Genomic DNA, 14,000 nt, shown 5'->3' with positions numbered 1-14,000 from the left:
ATTATTACTACCATTAAGCCCTTTTAGCCGTGTTGATAAATAATGGCGCAACCGCAGCAGAATAGTCAGCAATTCTTCCACTACCAATTTGGTTCTCAGCTAGGTTACTGGCAACAAAAGAGCTGCAGTTTAATTACTATGATTATAATATAACAGATGTATTTTTGCATTTGGCCGCGCTACCTACCCCGGTAGCGTTTGTCAACATGCGGCCGTATATCCTTCGCGTCCCCAGTCATCTGACGGTCGGGAGACGTGACGATTCTAAAAGAGGGTCGAGCCGCTTTTGTACGATGGTAAATACTGACGTAGCAACTTCTTTCAGTTCAAACGCCATCTTACCCAGACTTTCGCCTCTGGACACGTTGAACGTAGACGCTGCTCAAAATAAGGGCTTCTGCGGCACTCAAGTACTAGGAAGCCTAATGTCTGACCGTTACAGTCAGTGTAGTGCGCTCGACTGGACCGTTGCACTGATGACATCCGACAGCTGTCTCAATGTTTCCGATACGGCTCCGTCCGTCACCTACCGCAAAGCAAAACAAGTCATGTTGTCTTTCCCGATTTAGTCAGAGTCTTTTAAAGAGCACTGTGCTTTTAGCGTTAGCACGACAGCTACGGTACGACCTGTATGACGCGAGTGTAACCGCCATTCATCATCAACCCAATGTTCGCGAACGGTCTATTGCCACTGGCACGAGCTCATCAGCTATTTCTATTATCGACAGAAAATTTTTTTTTCTAAAAAGAAATTACAAGTTTACCAGTTGGTGTTGAAAAAAATTGATGTACTTCATTTGTTGAATTTTTTTTCGCGTTAAACGGAAATCCAAATAACTTCTTAACAGAAGCAGGTTCTTACACATCAGTACGGCACGAGCATGAGTAGGAAATACAGTATTACATCTCGACAAAAATTGAAAAGGTGCGAAAATGCGTTGCAATTCTGGTTGTTCAATGCGCGCCTTACTTTGTGCCTTATGCTATCGAAACCGAATATGAGCCTTCTGAAGACAATCAAGTTAAGGAACTTAATCAGTGTCCCTTGCTTCTGAGTTCTGTTAGGGACGCAGTGGCAAAACACCTTTGATTCTTAGACGACAAGAAAATGTTGATTGTGCAGGCAAAAATTAGAGGAATTGCATCTGGCTCCTAGCGACAATCCTTACTGCACGTAAAGTCAAATCTCCGACCCATGCTCACATTTTGGATCTTGTCAACAGAATTTCAGGCGTTTAAATTTGTCAGCAAAAATAATGTAAGTGTGACATTCACCTGATCTATATGCTTGCGCAAGGCCTTCGATTATTTGCCTTAGTAAATGAAATCCTTGTATCACGATAAACATAAAATCAGCGTCTCTTTTTTAACATCTTTTAAAGCTAATCTTTATCAATATTCTTGCTTATTTAAATTTTCGCGGTATCGCGATACAACCAGTTATTCGAGGACGATTATTTTGTTTGCTTACTTGTAGGTTTTGCTGCCGTGCAAAAATGCCTGAAATAATAAGGTGCTCAAATATGTCCTCGAGCTAGTGTGTATTATAGAAAAATCCTTACAAATGTATTTTTTGCCGAATACTAATTGGAATTGCAATGTGAGTCATACCGCATTAGATAGGGCCAGGTATAACGTCGTATTTAAACCATACTCATATAATTCTTTCCTCTTCATGAAGCAACTATATAATTCACAGTTTCTCTTGGTAAACCAGTAGAAAGCTGGTGAATGCCGGCAAAGTTCTGACACTTGCAAAGATATTTGTGATTAGTATAGAAGACGGCAAAACGTTAATATAGAAAACAAAGTTTATTTTATTATTGAAAAATGTGCCCTATAATTACACAGTAATACTTACACTAGCTGAGCTGAACACGAATCTTAATAACCTCTCATATACATTCATAACTCCAGTGGTAGATAGATGCCCTCAATGATGTTCAACACAAAGTGATCAGTACAGCCATTGTTACTAGCTCATGTCATGTACGCGCAGTATTACTATTATCATCATTATGAACGTATCTGTCAACATACGTGCCCATTGTTGCACGCCCTTGTTGTTGTTGTTCTTGTTGTTGTTGTTGTTGTTGTTGTTGTTGTTGTTGTTGTTGTTGTTGTTGTTGTTGTTGTTGTTGTTGTTGTTGTTGTTGTTGTTGTTGTTGTTGTTGTTGTTGTTGTTGTTGTTGTTGTTGTTGTTGTTGTTGTTGTTGTTGTTGTTGTTGTTGTTGTTGTTGTTGTTGTTGTTGTTGTTGTTGTTGTTGTTGTTTTTGTTGTTGTTGTTGTTGCTGGTGTTGTTGTTGTTGTTGTTTTGTTGTTGTTGTTGTTGTTGTTGTTTTTGTTGTTATTGTTGTTGTTGGTGGTGGTGGTGGTGATGGTGATGGTGGTGGTGGTGGTGGTGGTGGTGGTGGTGGTGGTGGTGGTTGGTTATCGTTATTGTTCCCGTCGTGGTCATCAGCAGTCTCGCTCTATATCAATAAAATCAAAGGAAAATAAGTACCTTGATCAGCAACTTAGCCAACTGCTAGAGGCTTGCGCATCACGACCGTAACAATAACATCTAAGTAATTGGAATAAATACGACTAAACTACCTACGGCCCAGCCCTAAATTAGTTGGATTATTTTCTTTCTAATTGCATAAGGCAGTATTTTTTATACAGTGACGGAGAGCTTCCGCCGTTTAAACTAAGCTCGAAAGGACCACAAAACTCTACGGAATTATTATTTTGATACAAGCAAGTTTTTCTTTTGATGTCGTTCGTCATTGATACAAGTGGTGTCTAAAGAACTGACAAAGCGTGATTTCGCTCTCAAACAATATGCCCCACACCTTTGACTCTTCCGTCTAAACTCTTCGGAAACTCTCCTATATACCATTGATAGAGATTTTTTGGCAAGCAACGAAGGAATATACTACCCTTTATTAGTAATCAATGTACATTTGTTATTAGTGCCATTGTTATTATTATTTATATAATTTGTCTGGTATATTCATTCGTATATCTAAGCATTTGTTTGCCTCTATCAGGCGAACCTGGTAGGCTGCATATCGATACTTAACTATATCTCTCTTATACAGCATTGACGTCGTGTGTTGTCAATCGTTGTGTGACTTGTATAATAGCGTAACACTTATTGCGTAGCCTGCTTAGTAATAATGAAGTATTACATTTACATAAACGTCTCTAATGGTATCTATCTAGTTCACCTCAACGAAGTCATTGTACGAGGGGCCATCCGTATGCAAAACGTCACTTGTATATGGTGTTCGCATAAACATTCAATTAGAAGCTATTGTACAGTTGTTTATACAATGATTTGACTTAGTCACAACGTTCGTCGTCTGCGTCATTTTCATTTTGCGCGCTTCTATTTTTCTCAATGCAACCCGAGATTACTTCGACAGATTTCACCGTTCAAGAGGAGGTGCATTATGTTGTCGCTGGGGGGAGGCGAGGGGGAGAGTAACTAGAAAGAACTATTTTTGGCCAGTCTCTAGTAAGAACATCTCGTACGCTTCCAGTGCCTCATCGTCCATTCTGAAACAAAAAAAGAGGTCATCGTTAGCTTTTTTTAGTTTAATTAAGCATCAAGGTAAAAAAAATTACTGTATAGTTGCTAAGAGTTATTGTGCTTAAGCATACGGTCGTTTTGATTACTTTAAGCAGAACCTATTAAACCGTTCTTGAAGTTCCTCTTAATATTAGTTGCATGGATCTGTAGCTTGATCACACTTGACTCATGCTCAGACTGACTATTGCGCTGGCTCCGCCGACATAGGAGAACATCGAATAAAGGCATATGTTAAGATTTGTGCATCGGTGCAGACGTGCAGAATAAAACAGACGGTTATTCCACCAAACTTACCCAACACTAGTACTTTGCGAAAGGTCGCTGGGATAATCTCCTCTGGCATTGCCATTACCGCCATCGAGGAATCCCATTTCTTCTGGAGAGACCTGAAGGCCATCTGGTCCGTACATAACTGGAAGTTGGCTATAATCGACCTGAGCATGTTGGCCATATACATATGCAGGAGGCTCAATCTTTGTTTTTGCCACATAGCCCCAATGCTGTTGCCGAAGTTGGGGCAAACGCTGTAGCATGGCTTTGATTGTAGCATCTACTCCTTCGCGTGCCTCCACAGCTTCACACTCAGCTAAAAGTACATCCATTGCGGAATCTCCCTCGCACAATTTTTCCAAGTTGCCTCCGCATAGCTTTAGAGCCTATTTTAGGAAAAAATTTTTAGGGCTGCCATGTAAGACGGATCGGATTCTTCATATGGATCAACGCGAGTTCTACATAGCTTTCTCTCTAAGGACACTGATATTGTTAGGTTAGCTGTCCCACGATTATTAGGAAAAAGAAGGTTCTTAGATAAAAAGTTCTAGTAGCTGGTATCACAGTTATTGGCTCATGATTAAAAGAAATTGACAGAATATAAACAGAGCCCATATTCCTTGCCACATATATATATATGTATACATTTGTTTACATCATTGGAGTACAAGAACAGTAGTAAAGCCATGACTAACCTGAATAGCATTTTTCTGATTATCCTTTTCAAGAGAACGAATCAGCTCGCTGATTATACTACTCAGCTTAGGGCCCATGTCGGGATACGAATGTGCTAAAGGTATTCCATAGCCCAAATCAAGCTGAGAAAGAAGTTCTGCACAAAATAGTACCACTCCTCGGGATTCTTTGTCTCGTTCCTTGTCACCATACACTTTCCGGCCGGCACTTACCGCTTTGTGCGCTCTAAAGGTAGACAGTAAATGCGTAAGATGAAACATGAAATGGTATACGTTTATAACACTGAAGATACGGTGGATACCGATGAATACTGACCAATTCTGAATGCATTAAGGATCATGAACAAATTATCTAAGGTCGTCATCACCAGTTCTGGTGTTGGCACAGTCTACAAGACTTACTGTTCTATTATTTGCTCGCGGATAAGATGTCTTCCCTGGACTACAACAAGTTCCGACAGGTAATCGCACAGCCGGGCACCAGAGTAACGGAAGTTTTGTTGAAGTACACCAGCCTGGTAGACAGAACCCTCCACATTTAGGGCGTGACTTATAACTAAATTTCTATAGAATGTTAATTATCGTGTTTGTGCCGTTTGCTCTCCCGCAGCGCTGTACTTTATTGTGTAATTATGGTAATCTTAGTAAAAATCGAATTCTACAGGTAATATCCCCCTTTCGTATTTACACGTTTCATTATAACTACATAGAGATTTATCTCAGCATTCGCTCCCATATTCGGGTAATTCAATTATCTAGACAAGAACGATCCATCCTCAAAGATTTCTGACAAGTCGTGGGTTTGAACTTCAGCTGTCGAACCCGTAAATTTCTTAATGCCTTTTCTTCTTGCTAACAATAAAGGTTTATCCCTTTCGCATAAGGTTACCTATATCTTTCGGAAATAGGTGTTATGTGTAATATGGTTGTTATAGCTAAATATTCGAACAGATACTCCAACGCCAATGGATGTCGAAAACCAATTCCTTTGCTGAGTTAGGTTATGCAGTTATTGTTTGCGACTTTATATAGACAATTTTTAGAATAACGAACTAAATATTTTTGAAGTTAATATCTTTTGAATTTTGAAGGTAATATCTGTCAAAAGCTCATGGTGCGGTCATTAGTATTCGCATAGACAAAAGCGTAGACTGAGTACCTGAAATATAGTAGCCACAATCTGTGGGGTATTTGCCGGATTCTTCTTCAAATCATCATAGATAACCTCTGCTAAATCGCATACTCTTGATTCAAACATGGCTGGTGATAGTGTAACATCCGTGATGAACATTTGCAACTGAAGCAAGGCATCGTCCTACATATAAGTGCAATATCACCAAAGATACGGTTAATTCGAAAATGTATTAATCCAATTTTGTAGCGGTATTAAAATAGGTATGCAAGATAGCATGCATGCGTAAGCATAGCTAGATGTTTTATCTAGTTGTAAAAAAAAAACTCCTAAATACTTTCGTGACCAAGCAGTAACAGACCTCCTCATCATATGAACTTCCTAGGCCATATCCAGATCCATACTGATCGTCGTAGGGATTATGATGGCTGCCTTCGCCGATTCCGCCTCCACTAGCTATTGGCTGCTGAGGCTGTTGAGGGTGGCTACTCTTCCCAGCTGACACTGTTGTGAATTGTCGGTCACGGGGTGTGAGAAATGAGGCCGGCACGAACTCTTGTGCTGTGGGCGATAACGTGAATCCACTACTACCACTAGGCCTAGTCGCTAGACTAGTCGTTCTAGTTGAACCAATACCAGTCGTACCAGATACTATGCCACATGCTGCTCCAGAAATTGGCTGATTTTGCTGCGGTGGTGCTTGATACTGCTGTGACCTTCGCCCTGACGTGTCCTGCTGACACTGTTGCAAATGCTGTTGTTGTGGTTGCTGATGATGAAAGCTTCCAGGGGGGACATTGCTGTTGTTTCCTGATGGGCTATGTTGGTGTTGTGGTTGCCGATGGTGGCTATTTTCTTGATGCTGCAACTGTTGCTGATCCATAATACCGTGAACACGTTGCTGCTGCTGCTGCAGTTGTTGCTGATGGTTTTGATGATGGTGCTGTTGTGTTTGGTTATGGTGGATTGGACGATGGACCGAAGCGTGCTGCTGTTGGACGGGATTTTGTGCGCTTTGATGCGTCGGCTGTTGGGCATGTTGATGCTTGGATGAAGGATGACTACCCGAATGCATAGGTTGAGGCCCCCGCACTTGCTGAGTCGCGAGAGTACTAGGTGGGGCGGGCGAAACCAATGGGAAGGATGACAAGGGCGAAGCATTAACACCGCCCTGAGTATGTTGATGAGAAGGTTGTTGATGTAGCTGCTGATGCTGTTGCTGCTGTCTCTCATGGTGTTGTTGTTGTTGTTGTTGTTGTTTCTGTTGATGCTGCTGCTGAGGAGAACATTGCGATCCACCAACACCTGCTTGTGGATGATTATATCGCTGGTTTCCTATAAACGGATGTACAACAACAAAACACAAATAGCCATTACTTAATATATATGCTCGGCTAGTACCTGACCATAGTAACACATCAGAATTTAACAACCATATAGTATAGTTGAGTTTTTGAAAACTATGAAGAATGATAGCTTTTGGGTAAATTAGCTCTTTATTTAACTGTTGTCAAGAACATATTAACAGAACAAACAAATTAACTAGATCTCGTTCATACCTAATTGTCAATAAAAAAACACATGCTTTCCGACAGAGGTCGTCAAACTTTTCCAAACCTCGTTTCTAACGTGCAATTTCTTGTCAAAGAACACTATAAAAATCATTGCTAATTATGACAGTGTATTACGATCGGGACGTCACTGTTTCGGCAGCTGTTGCCGGTCGCAACGACCTTTCGTGTTAAGCAGAAAGTGAGCGTATACTAATGGGCTAAGCATATTTGTTAAATTCTATTTAAAACATTATTACTTATGGAAGGTACGATGCCAAGACCTACAGTTTCCAATACAGTTCTGATTCGGGAGCACAGTGGAACAGCCTAACGCTAGCAACTGCTATTAGAACATATTAGTATCAACACTCGCAAACAATTAGTGCCATCTAAAACAACGTCTTTTCCGCAATACTTTGCCACGCCGATTGTGAATCAGCTCCACTCGATACTCATCACTGCTTCACCGTCAGCCCCTTTCCGGTCCTCACTAGCAGACGACAGCGATGGCGCAGATCGCCGAACGCCAATGCACACCGCTGGCCATAGAAGCTTGCAGAGCTGCCCCTAAACTCCTACAAACAACCATCCAGCCAGCTAAGAAGTACCATCGGTCGGCAGACCATGAAGCTATCTTTCCGCCTTTAAGCGCCTGTTGATCTGAGATTCGCGCAACAGAGCTGCGAATCACAACTGAATGTTAGCAATATTGACGTTATTTTCATCTGCTACGTAACAGAAGAGCATACCGGTAACTCAAGGGAGCAGAAAACAGTGAGACCGATACAACTGTACGAACTACCATATGAATTTAAGATACGTAACGTTATATTTAATGCGCATACACAGTGACTGGATAATTTGAAGCAATATTCAATGCCACGAACCCAACGCACGCAGATCTACTCGCTTTCTATTCCTTCATTTTTTCATTATTATTATTTTGTTGCTCTGTGCTTTTCCGTTTTACGCACTTAGTTTTTTCTCTTTCTTTCGGTCTTGACGAGTATCATAGTGTACAACTTTTCACTCAGACTGGTTTCAGTGTGTATTATGTATACTGTGCTTTTTTAACTGTCATCGAATGCAGTAATTATTAATAATCTAGTAAAATTCTCCTATATCTGAATATGAAATCAATTCAGCTGCCGGATCATTAAACTTATTTTGGTCATCAACTGGCTGCACGTTTTGTTCAAAAAATGCAGTTTTCTTTAAACTTAAAGTTTGAAAGTTCTGTTGTAGATTATTGCTTATAAAATCAACTCTTAAATATCAGAAGCTAAAAACAGTTTCAGCCACTTTTATGCCGTGTGTGACGCTAGAAAAGAATGATCATGATATTATAGGCTCGAAAACCGAATAGTGTACTTACGGAAGCTACAAAACGCTATTTTTTTTTATACGTATTGTTGAAGTCGTAAGGATTTGAAGAGACCCTGACTTTCACTTGAGTGTCATTGGTCGTTGTGATTTAACCTAAAGGCAGAGAAACTTCACAGTTCCGAACCGACATATCTTTATGTGGTGATATGCAACAAAGGAGTGAAACTATGCCCTGTGTTCACTAATATTATCATCCTCGTTTGGTTCTGCCTATCAGCATGGTACGGATATTCAGACGTATCAACAGCTTGTCATAACAGAGTTCTCTTGTACGACGGTCGCTCTAAGTGCTACCGAAATTGGGGATACACACACTCTGACAGTCCTGGCATCGCCGCAACAATATTCGCTCATTCAGGTGACTTACGTTACGTTCAGGCACCGTATGGCCTTTTCTTTCTGGCTCTGTCACATACGTAGTACATTAATACAGCAGGTCCAGAATTTCGATGAAATTGTTTGATGTGTAGCGTTCCTGTACATGCCCAGACCAATAATAAGCTGTCTCTATATCTCTGCAATTGTATCCTTACGATGCCTTACGTCTTATTGTCTAGTTTGCAATCTTAAGCCATGTTTCGCGCTTGTTGTTTGACGGCTAGACAGCATTTGTTCAAAATGGGTTTTTTTTTGCTGACCGACAATTGAAACTGTACTTGCTCACATCTGTGTAGGTTTCTAACATAATCAGTGTTCATGGGACACCGTACTTATCATCCCCAATGATTTACTTTTACCGTCCAGTCGACTAATCTTATCGACGCCTATCACGTCCACGCATCTACAATAGTCACCTGCATGCGTGGGCCCACTCTTCGACTACGATTTTTTGCAGCTGCAAAGTGTACACCGTAAGTCCTTGGCTGATCCTTCGTCGGCTAGTGTTTTCCCTTGATTCAGAAGGTTCCTTCCGGTCCTCGTCCCTTTCTTCAAAAGGATACTACTGTGTCTTTTAGGGGGTTAACTGTCTGCTAGAGTCTGTGCCCTTATTGTGTTGTAATATTCAATAAAGTCTGCACACCTACGCACTGGTAGGTGTGCAATACTACTACCAGGTTGCCTACGAACAGTAGCTTTGAATATCAAACTTTCCTTTTTGAGAATACTCCACTGCTGGATGATAAATCTGTTCTACGATCTTATCAGTTTAACCTTCCAGTTCGTATACAGAGCACCCAAGATAGCCATCAATAGACGGCCTCGTTTTACGTTTCCGGACGCCTTGGGTCTTTCGAATTTATATGTCAATGGTATACGATTAGGCAGTTTTTTCGTTTAGCAACCGACTCATTGCAATGACTTATGTCAGATACACGCCACATTCGTTTGGTATCTCTGAAAGTTTACCTTTGTCTACTTCATTATAGGTCTTTGTAGAATCAAGCATGGCATATTCTTATCCTTTGCCCTCGTTTCTAACCATCTCTGTTATAGACGTCAGTGCAACGATAATAGGATTATTAATAACTCCTCGTCTGTTTTTTTAATGTACTTTGTATCATTCTTAGATTTTCTTGTTGCTTCGTCCATGAAAAAAGCCATTTTTTGTGCATCTAAGCTTTGTATACAGAACTTAACGCCCGTTGTAGATAGAAGAATACCAATAGTCGATTAAATCGTCCATTTAAATTTTAACGGTTAGATGTTTTACGCCTTTTTATGCCTTTTAAACTTTTCTGGCCGTTCTGAGTCTTTGCATTTTTATGACTTTTGCCATAGCTATTTTACTAAAATGTATTTTCGGTGGATTTTTTTTGTAGCGCATTTACGCGACATATAAGTGACGAGCTTACGCCTACCAATATCGCTTGATACACGGTGTACTCTTCAAAAGTTGTCCACGGATTAAAGAAAAAACATTTTGAAGATCGCTAGTAAGCGGTTTAGGCCCCGAATTAAGGTGAACGAAGATTATATTGAATGAACATAATCGCCAGGAATGATACTTTAGGCATATGCACCGAAGTTCACTGAAATGTCTGTTTTTGTCAAAATACAATCCTAGAAACGTGTAAAAGAAAAAGGTTAGAAGTTAGAGACACCACCTCGTATAGGTTAATAGGTTGAGGGAGCCATCAATCCTAATCTTCGACAAACACTTCTCCAGTATAGGCGCCCTATTCCCATCTTAACCGTGTTGATTTTTATTTATTCCCGCTAGATCAATGCAGAATAGATTCGCTACATATGCTTATCCCAGTTTAACGCTCGTCTAGTTTCCTTAAAACCGGATGATTCCATCGTATTCTAACGAATATATTTGAAGGATATTGTTTCCAGTTTCTTTTGTGGTTCATGTTTTAGTGTCTTCCGCTATCACCACAAGTCGTAGGCTATGCCTTTTCTTATAGCGTTTAGCGACTCATCCCTCGGCCAAGCGATCCTTCGGTCTCTAATCCGTCAAAGACACTTCCCTGCTGTTATCCGTATTTTCTTGACTTTCCGTTTATCACGTTTCTTATACCCAGATCGTTATGGTGCTAGGACTGCTTCCAGTGGTCCATGCAAATGATGATTGGCTTAGCTTTTGGTCCTTTATAGGGGCTCTTTAGTATTTCTTGCATGTGTTGATCGCTTGCCTAACTTATTTGAATTGCGAAGCAGATTGATCAAGTGTGTCGTCATGGTTTTTAAATTTCGTTTTAATTAATGCGGGACAGTTTTCTTCGGAGTTACGTGTTTCCCGAAGTCAATATTATCATTCGTCAAGGAAATAGGTCGAAGCCAAAAGTTTACCTTGTTATCTCGTGACATAGTTTTTCTTTCTCGCAGGATAGCTGCTTGGCTGCCACAAGGGCATTTAGTTGATTGGTTTAAATAACTGTCATGAGGCGTTTGCAAAAGGGCTATATTAATCGGAGTTAATGTTATCAATATGACTTAGCTAGGTATTAAGGAGACTTGGCCATAGGCGACAAAGGGTGATTTTCTTAAAATTCAAGAGGCGCAGCTTGATTAGATCGTTGGGTTCAAAAACAAAAGAATTACAATTAAAGAACGTTACTCTAAAGACAGTTTCTAAGACATGGTCTTGTTTCGTGATCTATTTGGCTTAAATAATATATAGGTAATTTTTTGAAACTATATAAGGGCTCCTCGAATTCACCAAAGGTGCTGGCCATGGTCGTTGACCATGGCCTTAACATCGTGCACATGTGTTCTCTAAAAGACGCTAATAACGCCGTTAATGCTGCGTGCCTAAAGATCAATTGCTAGAAGGCAAATAACACAGTTCAACCTTTCACCAGAAAAAAGTCAGTACAAAAAAAACTAATCTGAGGTTTTCTGAAAGTCGATACAAAAAAAAAAAAACTAATCTGAAGTTTTCTGTAGAGCCTAATATCAAGTAAGTAAATCCATTACAGCAAATCTAAAATAGTGTAACTAGCTATATAGCAGTTGACAGAGATTGGCACTTGTTAATACCTCTGGGATTAAGTACAAAGCACATAAAAGAAACTGTTTCCGAAGAGGTTCTATCAATACTTTGTTATCACTGTTCATTTTCGATTAATATCAACCGAACAAAGGCTGGTCACAACCCAATATGACAAAAGACAACTTCATAACAATTTCGTTGAAGCTAGTCTTTATCCTACCAAATCATGCTACTTTTATTATATAGGGAAATTATACTTTTTCAAGTTTCCACCAGATTATAACAATGAGAGAATGCCAAGTCACAAATGTTTGTGTTTACTCACACAGTCGCTAATTCAAAACTAAACCCGAATAACTAGGGAACTTGCCTTTCTCTTCAAAATTTTACATGTCTTAGCTGAAACGCACCTTCGAGTTGACATCACTTAGAGATTTACAAAAGCCTGCTCAAGGCGTGAAAGCTTATAAAAATCAAGTGAAATCAAACTTCATCGACATTCTCATAGCGATGTCATCTTGTGGGCTTTATCGTTTTGTCCCTCTTCATCTGGTGGACCTACTGTCACTCTCCGGCTCTGTACAGCAGTTGTCCAATGGGCTTACCAACTTCCTACCACTGACTGGGTTCCGCCTGTCCGTCCCCCTGTGCTTCTTGCTCTTAAATAGCTTCGTAAACCACTAGGACTGATAATCCAAATAAGTAAAAATAGTTGATTTAATCAAGGGCCCTTTTTTCGTTCACCATCATCGTTGTCGTCGTCGTCATCATTAATACTGCCTCATCACGACGGTTGTTCTTCATGGGCGGTAACATGCGGTGGGGACGAACGTTCAGCAGGACCTTCAGCGATTGTTATTACTATAATGAAACGAAAACGCTGAGAAATGAAGGCAAAATCCATTATTGCCTGCTTATCAGTACCATCACTATTTTTTCCTTACGTTTTTCTTTAACGAACTCACCGTGATGGTACGACTGGCGAAAACTAGAACGTCCAGAGGGGTTTCCATTGTATTGCTGCAGCTGGTGATAAGGGGGTGCGTAGCCCCCGATGCGCTGATGATTATTACAACCTTGCCGATCCATGCCACGGCGAATGTCGCCCAACGTTATCCTCAAATTTCAGCAAAGAATTGCCGCTTGTTGTTAAACTTGCTACAACAACGCGACCACACATCCGCCTCCACCGCTGCTAGTCGCTCGCAGGACACAAACAAACAGGCTGATTCTCAGCGACCCTGACAGAAGCTTGCTTTCATCGCTATTCTGCGGCGGCGGTGACGACGGAGGCGGCGCCGCTCGACCAGAGGGAGAGCAGTAGCAAAGGGGCGTAGGGCCACATGTTGCAGATAATGTTTACGTTTCCCATCGCAGAAAACCACAAACTAAGCGGTGGAAGAATACGCAAGAGGCGCGCATGCCGAACCACTGTACAACAGCCTGAGGCAATTTCATGTATCCATTCTTTCGAGTGTACGGTACTGATTGGGTATGCTGCCACTTGTCCGAGTGTAGTCGTTTTTAATGTTATCGAACACTTGCCTGTGGCTAACTAGCTTGGAATGGCTCGCATAGAAGCTTGCGAACCCCAGGCAAAGGTTGGGTGAACAGTTATTTGACGTACGCTCATTTGTCTATTGATTTGTTGGCCCTGTCAATAGCCTTTGTGTTTGATTTATTTGTCATATATATTTTTTCAGACGAAAACTCCGTCTGCTACTAACGCTTACAGTTACTTTCAGTGGGATTTCAATGAAGTTGTCTTAAAGTCCAGTTTAAAATGCTAATTGATTTAGGCAAGTATTGAGTCCTTAGGTAGCCACGGCAATAACAATTAAACATTTAACCATGTGAAAACATTTTCCAAGCAACTCATATCACTTTTTATCGTGGATCGTCTAGAAAATAAGTCTCAGAAAGTTGTTTTGTGAGAGCTGAACACTACGATTCAAAATATGCCGCCAGTATCGTTCCTCTCTCACCGAGGGCGCACCAGTGTGTACTA

At 40.7% G+C, this 14,000-nt stretch overlaps 1 protein-coding gene across 5 annotated transcripts; it reads right to left on the bottom strand.

Moving 5' to 3' along the window:
• Nucleotides 1–2,294: 2,294 nt before the first annotated feature.
• On the bottom strand, nucleotides 2,295–13,632 carry LOC111243635 (polyadenylate-binding protein-interacting protein 1-like). Of its 5 annotated transcripts, none has more exons than XM_022789468.2 (7): nucleotides 12,958–13,625; nucleotides 6,036–7,009; nucleotides 5,702–5,857; nucleotides 4,945–5,057; nucleotides 4,543–4,768; nucleotides 3,872–4,233; nucleotides 2,295–3,543 (listed from the first exon to the last, which is right to left on the bottom strand). In XM_022789468.2, the coding sequence occupies exons 1-7, from the start codon at nucleotides 13,079–13,081 to the stop codon at nucleotides 3,483–3,485; spliced, it is 2,016 nt and encodes a 671-aa protein (XP_022645203.1). In that variant the 5' UTR covers nucleotides 13,082–13,625; the 3' UTR covers nucleotides 2,295–3,482. The 5 variants fall into 5 exon arrangements, with proteins under 5 accessions (XP_022645203.1, XP_086836433.1, XP_086836432.1 ...); XM_086980307.1 differs by lacking the exon at nucleotides 12,958–13,625 and adding an exon at nucleotides 7,485–8,016; XM_086980306.1 differs by lacking the exon at nucleotides 12,958–13,625 and adding an exon at nucleotides 7,513–8,016.
• Nucleotides 13,633–14,000: the final 368 nt, after the last annotated feature.

The sequence above is a fragment of the Varroa destructor genome, unplaced genomic scaffold, assembly GCF_002443255.2.
Source record: "Varroa destructor unplaced genomic scaffold, Vdes_3.0 BEIS01000002.1, whole genome shotgun sequence".
NCBI lineage: Eukaryota > Metazoa > Arthropoda > Arachnida > Mesostigmata > Varroidae > Varroa > Varroa destructor.
This window is presented reverse-complemented; position numbering and strand designations above follow the sequence as displayed.